We start from the raw sequence: 9138 nt of genomic DNA, 5'->3' as shown, positions 1-9138 counted from the left end.
ATTCACTGTGTTGTGCAACCTTCACCACCCTCTAATTCCAGAACATTTCCATTCCCTTGAAAAGGAACCCCATACCTCTAAACAGTTAGTTCCAATTTCCCCTTCTACCGATCGACCCCCTGGCAACCACTAATCTACTTTCTGACTTAATAGATTTGCCCAATCTGGACATTTCATATAAACAGAGCCACTCAATATGCCTCAATATGTGGCTTTTTATGTCCATCTTCTTTCATTTAAAGTAACGTTTTCAAGTATATGGTGAACTTCATCATACTCACCATTGAAAGGTATTTTACTTGAAATGTAATGAAAGCATTTGCTTGGAATGGTAAGGAATAACTTGGAATAACAGGAAGAGACCAGCCTATAATTTGGAAGACCTTAGTTCTACTGCTGCTTTCTTCCCACTTTAACTTCTGAGGATTTCAGTCTCCTCTGTTGGACAATAGGGCTATGAGATGATATCAAAGGTCTCTCTTTCTTATTCCTGTCATTCCAGGAATCTCAAAGACACAGAGATGCCCACAGCTTGGAAAAAATAATTGTTGCAAAATTAATTAGCTAGACTTGAAAACTTTAGTTCCTAACTCAATCTGGAGACAGGAAATGGGAGACAGCTGCTATCAATAGCACTTTGATCTGATTATAAATTCAGGAAGTTAACACTAGTTTCTTCATCAGGAGAGAAACAAAACAGAAGACAGCCTGAGCTGTTTGTATCAGTGCAGGTTCCCCTCCAATTCTGAAAGGGGATAATGGAATTAATGATTTCCACTGTGACTTCCTCCTTAATTAAAAAAAAAAAAAAAAAAAAAAACGCTCTATGCTTAAAAAAACTATTTCAAATTTGCATATGATTTTATACTTTTATTTTCCTATCTCATTCACTACATATCTCCAGTACTCAGAACAGTGCCAGGTGCAGAGCTGCCACTTCATATTCAATGTTTGTTGAATGGATGGTAGATGGCTGGGTGGACAGGAAGGCTGAAGGCTGATCTAGAGAGTAAGGATGAAAAAGACATGTTGAGTTTTCTTCTTCCAGTTCTTCTTCCAGTGGGTACAATAAATATAAATTGTTAAAAACTAAAGAAACAGTGATTCAGAACTAGAAATAAATTTATTAATTTTTATGCAACACTAGATACAGTACATTTACTATGCTGCTTTGTTGTAGAAATTAATCAGCACCAGTTTATGGTTTAAATTACACAGAACCATAGTGTCACTGAAAATACGTGCATATTCTCTTCGGCTGTCTTAAAAATAAACAAAAACAGAAATGTAAATAAATGTCACCTAGTTCATTTTTACCACTCCTTGGAAGGAGACGAAATAACTGTTTCATGTTTCTTAAGTTTATGTTTAGCAAATACATGCTCTATATACATTTATATACATGCATATATTTTGTTAAAGACCACTGGTCACAAGATTCTGAAAAGCTACACACTGTGAAGCCGGGTTAATGCCCCTGGGCTAAACGGGACTTTTCCTGAGTCGGTATTCAAGTTTGGGGAGAAGAGCTGGGTGCATTCACGTCCTTCTTTCTGACGCTTTCTTTCTTAGCTTCCAATGAACCCATCTCTTTCTGCTCAACCCTGCTCTCCACTCTCCCTTTTCTCTCCTTTCCTATAACCTCCCATTCCCATCCTACTGGGACTCCATTTCCTGCCTTCCCACTCCTACCACAACGTAAAGGATGACAGTGACCACTCCAGGTGGAGAGAACCGTGACAATCATTTATTTCTGTTCCCCCCTCGGTCAGAGCCCAATCATGAGATGGAGATGAAGGTCATGAATACTGCTCAGCACCCAAATGTGCCTGAATTTTTATTTCTTCTTTCAATCACTTGAATTTTACAACTTGATTAATGTTTTCATGATCAGGAATACCTTAAATATTCTTCTCGTGTTTCCAGTTACTATAAAAATCAAAGCATTCTCTCTCTGTGCTCACATTTGCAATTACATTTAAATATCACTGTCCTTGCAGAAATGTGTAATAAAATCTACCAGGCAGACCACGTTCTGTATTGTTGCTGTGGTTCTGGATTTCCAGTTTGAAATAGTTAATAAAGTTTTAGGAATCCCTCATTCCTTAAACTTTTACTTTCCCTCCTAGGATATAACCCTTTAGGTCAACAATTCTTTATCCAGCATTGTACCTTTCCACACTGCAGAGTCCAGTGGATCAGAAGGGACTTGAGCTGATACAGAGAATGAGTTTTACATCTTTCGGTTAAACCCCAGGGGCTGCTGGTGTCATACAGAAGACCTGTGTATCGCAGCAGTCCAGACCTACTTGTGATATCTAATCAAGGAGCCTCCTGACTCCACAGTGATGTCACAGTTTAATAAGGGGCGGCATGTCTCAATCTTATCCCAGCCTCTCTTCGTAAATATTTCTATTAACCAAAATCTTGATAAGTGAGTACCAATTCAAACAAGCTCGTCATGCTTTATATCCAAAACGGGACCAAGTTTCTTTAGGCCTTTTTAGTTTCATTCAAGGCATTAATATAGTAAAACCTGCACCAAAACACTGGTCTGCTTGGTAACTCCATTTTGATTCTTAAGTTACACTGGCGCTCATATAGCAAGTTACATTTGGCACAACCATATTTTTCAGTGATTATGAAAAGAGGAAAATGTTGGGTAAATGTTTCAGAAATAAATTTCTAATTTCCTGTAATTAAACCTTAATTTCAGAAGGGAGTTCTTGTAAGGCTGCAATGTGCTTCACTGCTACAAAAATGTCTCACTCAGCTTTCATTATAAATTAATAAGGTAAGTATGCATTAGAGAATCAGGTTAACATGGCATTTCTGCAAATATTAAATATTTAAGGGCTCAAAAATGTATCAGAATCCTTTCTGAGAATATAGGCTTTCAAAGGCTCTGTTTTCAGTATTACTTTTCTTTGTTCATCAGGACATAGTTCATTGGGACACTTCTGAGGAAGCCATATTTTTCTTCCATATGTTAACCATCATTCATATACACTCTTTATTCCAAATGTCCTTGAAAAATGCTGGTGAGCACCATAAACACAAATGAAAAGAGTGGCTCATGTTACCTGAAACTTCTCATGCCTCTGGAAAGCTGGGGAAACCCACTCACTCGCTTTGGAAGGGTGTAGCGCCAACATCCTTATTGGAAAAGGAGCTCTGGCTCATGAGTAGTGATGGGTGGGGCTCTGAAGGCCAGGTGGCCCCTGCATTCTTACCTGAACCAGAGCTTTGCAGACAAGCTTCCATCTGCAAGGTTCTTCCATCTACAGCCTTCCTTTTTCACCACAGAGAACTCTCCTTTCTATCCACAGTCTTTTATCTCAGGATTCACATTTGAAAGGGCTTCAAAGGCACAAAGCAACCCTTTGCAGTTCAACCTTGATTTAATGAACTGGCAGGGTTAGTTTCATTCAGACGGACGTGGCAGAAGCACCTGAAATCAGATTTCAGAATGGACTCATTTGAGGTATTAGGAGCAAAAAGAAATCTAAGGACCATGAAATCGGTGCTGACTGCAACAGGGAGTGAGGTCTCTGGACTAATCAAATCTTGTACCATATGATACTTCAGGGATTTATTTTGAAAGGTATTGAGATATAAAAATTGTGTCTCTTCCTATAAGAAATACTCATTTATCAATCTTTTGGGAACTATTTATCTATTTTTTTTAAACAGACAGACTCACTCACACACTCTGATCAAAAAAATGTACCAAGTCAGTCATGACACCTTGTTTTCTCTTGAGTAAGATGCACAAATGCTGGAAATAAATAGGTCAGAAATTCCAAGTGGGCACCTGTAGGGGCAGTTCCATTTAGAGTTTCCTGGAACACACGTAATTGTGAGATTTGCCCTTCCTACAGTCCTTGGTTTGCCATTTTCCTTGTCTTTGAACCAGAACACAGTTCTTGCCAGGCTTTAAACGTAGAGGGGGCCCTTTCCTCCAGTTGGTGAAGGTCACAGGTTCACCGCCGATCCACTCCCAGTGGCCAGCATGCACTTGGTCATTCAAACCTAATGCAAACCAGAAAAAGTGTGCCAAATGATTTTATTACATTTATAATTGGATATCATATCAGCCTAACGTCCTAAGCTCAGTAATCACATGCAAATGTGGGCTTACATTCTAGAACACAGAACAGGATCTGGGCATTCTGTAGGACACAACTGAGAACAGAAAGCTTGGGGGTCAGGGAGATCGGAATCCGAATCTGAGCTCCACCATTTGCTAGTTGAACATCTTTGGGCTGGTTATTTAACCTCTCTGAGGTCTCTTAGTTTTTTCATCTAAGAAATATCTAAGTGTATCTAGGCCTGTTTTGAGGATTAAATAAGATAATGCACACAAAGCTCAGGACATGTGAGTGTTTAGTAAATGGCAATTACTATTCATATTATCCTACAGGCAGAGTTCCTATCACGGGGAGAGATACTCTCTTGTCTACTATTCTTCCTCATGATGCTAAATGTCTTGGTTTTCATATTTGAAAGTAGCTTACTAAGCATGATTTTTAGTCTGGAGCTTAAGGTTTTTTTTTTTTTCAATCTGCTACAATTACAATAAAAAGCAGCTTTTCTCATGTGGTTCTCTCCTCCTGCTAGTAATTTTGGAAAATTACAGTTCAATGTTGTAAAGCTCTTGTAATGTTTCTCCAAGAAGCATTCCTCCTCCTCACTCTCTTCCATAACAGAAATAAAAATCACAGAATGAGAAAAGAATCCCCTGCAACACAGTAACTTGGCACCTCTCAAGCCAAACGTGACCATGAAAACAGTCTTAGTTCCACAGCATGTAACCTTCTCCCCATCAGTGTGCAGCTGACAATCTGGGGTAGAAGAAAATGAAGGACTTTGGTTGGGAGTAACCTGTCTTCTCCTGGACTGTCTCCTTGAACTACTGACCAGGTGATGCTATGCCCAAGTGCTTTGTGAGGACAGAGCCTTGACATCAGTCATTGTGGGCACAGAGAAAACTCATCTTCCAGCCTTAATTTAATACTCATAGAAGTTTAGAATTAGAGATTCCCTCAGTATCACAGAGATTTTGAGAAACCAAGAGTGGATTTATTCCCTGAAAGACAATACCTTTAAGGAGAGACAGAGAGAATGTTGACTTTAATGCACCCTGAGAATCCTATTTCTAAAGTGGCTTGAAAAGGTTTGCATTATTGTTAAAATTGTCAAAAACATTAAAAACTTCAGAAAACAAGGGATAAAATTAAGATCACCTATAGTTCTCAACTGGAGATAAAAAGCACACTGAACTCTTTGGCATACTTCTTTTTATGTATATATTTATGTGTATATGGAACACACGTATATACATTTCTTTTAAAAATTATTCAAAGATAATTATATTTAATTATAATTAAATAAATAAACCGAATTACCTCCTCCACAAAAAAATTTTTTGCTTTAAAAATTTTTTGTAGGGGAGGTAATTCGGTTTATTGATTTATTTATTTTAATGGAGGTACTGGGGATTGAACCCAGGACTTCGTGCATGCCAGACAACACTCTACCCCTGAACTATAACCTCCCCCTTTACATTCCTTTTTTATTCTATTATTTCATGCTTCATATGGACATTTCTTTTTTATTCTAAATTACTTCATGGCTTATGTGGCTGTGGACTCCGCATTTTTACTTAGCACCTTGCCACAAATGCTACCACACTTATGTATTTTATATATAACATGTATCTAACATTAAATGAATTCATAAACATAAGGCATGCTGTCATGTCTTTAACATGTAATGCCTTATTCAATGTTAAATATCCTTTCATATGGCTATACTGTAATTTATTTAACCATCTCCTATTTATGACTGTTTCACTTTTTTTTTAACTTTCAGAAATAAGTTTAAAATTCTCTTACTTACCAGTTCACCCATATTCCACATTATTTCTCTGAGAAAATGTCTAAAGATGAAAGTATTGAGTAATTAATTGAATTTTAAGAGTTAGGCTGCCGAAGCATCTAACCATTGCTTATTCTTATAAACCACCATGATTCGGCCCACGGGTGGGGGCGTTCTCCTCGCGTTCTCGCCCTTCTCCGCGGTGCGGCGCAGATACTTGCCTATCCAAAAGGGCTTTCTTCCGCTCATGTCCCAGAGCCATCGCATGTGCTGCCTGGAGAGCACAGCCACAAGGCTGCCCAGGTGACTAAGGGCAAACACAGGAAAACGGGAGTGTCAGTAACAAGGAGGTCAGCATTTCTGCTGAGAGGGAATGCATAATGGAAATTAAAATCAATTCAAAACAGAAAAAAAGGTTTCTAATTAGAAAGAACTTTCCAAGACTTTAACAATCTATTGTTTTACACGAATGAGTATCTCCAGGGTGGGGTAGGTGACAACAAAGAAAGTGATCATTTTATTATAATATCTATGCTTTTAAGCACAAATTCAATGGGTTTTAATGAGTTTTAGAAAATCAGCAACTGCTTTCTTATATAAATTACTTAATGCCAAAAACTTACACCTCTCATAGGAGAGGCAACTTGGCAATTACTCAGTTAATTTGATCGGTAAGTTAACCCAAACTATTCAGACAAAATTACTTGGGGCCTACACTTTGAGCTTGGTGTGTTTAGTCAAAAGACCCCAGTAACTGTGATTCTTTCAACACACTAGAGAAATGAGCATTGCCTGACTGTCAAACCTTTGCATGTTGTGTAGAAGCTAAAGCACCCATTCTTACAAGTATATATAAACGTTTTCCCCAAAATATTTGATTATCACAGTAAGTTTAGTTAACACCCATCCGACCATTAGCAAAAGAAAAAAAGAGAGAGAAAAAAATGTTTTTCTCTTTGTGATGAGAACCCTTAGGATTTACTCTTGACTTTCAAATACACCACACAGGAGTGTTAACTACAGTCGTCACGTTGTACATTACCTCCCCAGAATTGATTTATCTTACAACTGGAAGTTTATGTCTTTTGACTACCTTCATCGAACTTCCCCACCCTACATCCCTCATCTCTGGTAAACACAAATCTGTTCTCTTTTTCTGTAAGTTTCTGGTTTGGTTTTAGATTCCACATATAAGTGAAATCATACAGTATCTGTCATTCTCTGACTGATTTCACTTAACGTAATGCCCTCAAGGTTCACTCATGTTGTCCCAAATGGCAGGATTTCCTTCTTTTATGGCTGAATAATATTCCAGTGTGTGTGTGTGTGTGTGTGTGTGTGTGTACCACAACTTCTTTATTCATCTGTCAGTGGGCACTCAGGTTGTTTCCATCTCTTGGCTGTTGTAAATAAAGCTGTTATAAGCATGGGGGTGCAGATACCTCTTCGATATAATGTTTCTGTTTTCTTCAGATATATTTCCAGAAGTGGGATTGCCAGATCATGTGATGGTTCTATTTTTAATTTTTGAGGGGCCTCAATAGTGTTTTCCATAATAGTTGTACCATGTTAGAATCCCACCAACAGTGCGCAAGGGTTGCCTTTTCTCCACATACTCACCAGAATATGTTATCTTTGGTCCTTCTGATGATGGACACACTCTAACAGGGCTAAGAATTCTATAGGAATTATTCCTGCAGCTAGCTGAATTATTCCTATAAGCAATATTTGATTGTATCTAATTCCCTAGCAGTGTTGTTTAAAAGCTCTTTAAAATGCTTTAAGGAAAAAGCCAATAGATATATGTATTTTTTCTTTTCCTCTTCTTTTTTTAATACAGAAAGCTTCAAAAAAAGAAACAAAGGCACCATGATCTTCTTGTCTGGTTAATATCTACTGTTATTTTAAAAAGCAGGAACCATAATTAGTAATAGGTACTTGTTTAAAAGTTTAGATGACTGTCGATTTTTTTTTTAATTTTACCTATATCTTTCCAAGCTTTACACCCATTTTTCTGCTTTTCCAGATCACATATGCTAAACATAATCTAATCTGTCTCTTCATGAATTTTTTCCCACCAATATAGGACTTTGGAGTTGTTCAAGGCAGTGGCGACTTCTAGGCCTTCTGAGATATATAGGCTCTCCATCACTTCTCTGAGTGCCCTCAGGCTGCTGGACTGGGGTTGCGTGACTTGGTTCTGACATTACTATTTACTGTCAGCTCCTGTCTGACAGTTACGGCAAGTAGGAGAGTGAATCTTCTCCCCTGGCCCCTCATGTCTGATACGATAATTCTGATGTGCTGAGGGGAGAGAGCACAGAACAGCAAATGTGTACTAAATATAGACCACGGGAAGGCTTGGGGGCGGCTGCAGTCACCGTGGAAGGTTGGACAGAGTGTAGGAGACCCGGGCTCTACTTCCAGCTCTGCCCCCACCTTCCTTCAGGACGTAACTTCAGTGTCAACTTCACCAGGAAGGAACAGATTTTATGCAATCTCCTGCCTTAAGATCCTTGAAACTGTCTTTGAAACAGAATTTGTAAATTCATTTTAGCTCATCAAGTACAAGTTTGGTTTCCTTTTTGACTCTCTGAGCAGCAAAAAGTCCCAAAGAACAAGAGGGGAAAACAGCTGTGTGGTAAGTAGAATGTTAAACCATAGTTATTTATAAAAAAGTATTTGTAAGTTGATTATTTCATAAAAATATCATTCCTTTTCTTTTATACCCACATACAAATAAAATACAGAGGGCTTTATCTATATAGATATGTATATACTACAGAGAGCTAGAAATAAAATATAGAGCCACACACATACACATCTTTTGACAGCACTGAAATTCGAAGGTATTCAAAGTATACTAATAAAAACAGAAACCTTAATTTTTCTAGTTACAAAAATAAACATCTACTTCTTTGAAACTTTTTGGTTAAATATAGATGTATTTCAGAGTAACTCTTTCAGGACAGGTCAGCAGGGGTTCCAGACACTCCTGTGGAAAAACAAAATGGTCCCAGAGATAATGATCTATAATAATAGAATTACCCGATGTACACAGTGACTGCCTAAGGAAATGAGCAGATGAGATTACAATATGTAAATTCAAGAAATACCTAATCTAGGAGTCTGGCTCCTCTGGGCTAGAAAAATAATAAAACACCAATGGGGAGGCAAGGAGATTGGAGATAAAGATTGGGTTGAGTTAGCAATCTGATTAGGGACAAAGGATAAAGTAAAATCTGCTGTTCTTCTTGA

General features: G+C 37.9%; 1 protein-coding gene across 10 annotated transcripts in view; it reads right to left on the bottom strand.

The window, feature by feature from the left end:
• Positions 1-849: 849 nt before the first annotated feature.
• Positions 850-9138, bottom strand: part of FREM1 (FRAS1 related extracellular matrix 1) — a 148837-nt gene continuing 140548 nt past the window's right edge. For 8 of the 10 annotated variants that reach the window (XR_010382638.1, XR_010382643.1, XR_010382639.1 and 5 more), the window contains 3 exons: positions 6102-6187; positions 3234-4032; positions 850-1002 (listed from right to left, as the gene is read on the bottom strand). Coding sequence is in view for 1 of the 10 variants with exons in the window: in XM_010988170.3 (XP_010986472.2) it covers positions 3833-4032; positions 6102-6187 (286 nt within the window). In the remaining 9 variants the exon portion in view is untranslated. Of the gene's footprint in view, positions 1003-1104; positions 4033-6101; positions 6188-9138 lie in introns of those variants that run through there. The other 2 variants (XR_010382642.1, XM_010988170.3) reach the window with 2 other exon arrangements.

This window comes from Camelus dromedarius, chromosome 10 (genome assembly GCF_036321535.1).
Source record: "Camelus dromedarius isolate mCamDro1 chromosome 10, mCamDro1.pat, whole genome shotgun sequence".
NCBI lineage: Eukaryota > Metazoa > Chordata > Mammalia > Artiodactyla > Camelidae > Camelus > Camelus dromedarius.
The sequence above is the reverse complement of the archived record's forward strand: the minus strand, read 5'-3'. Positions and strand labels throughout refer to the sequence as shown.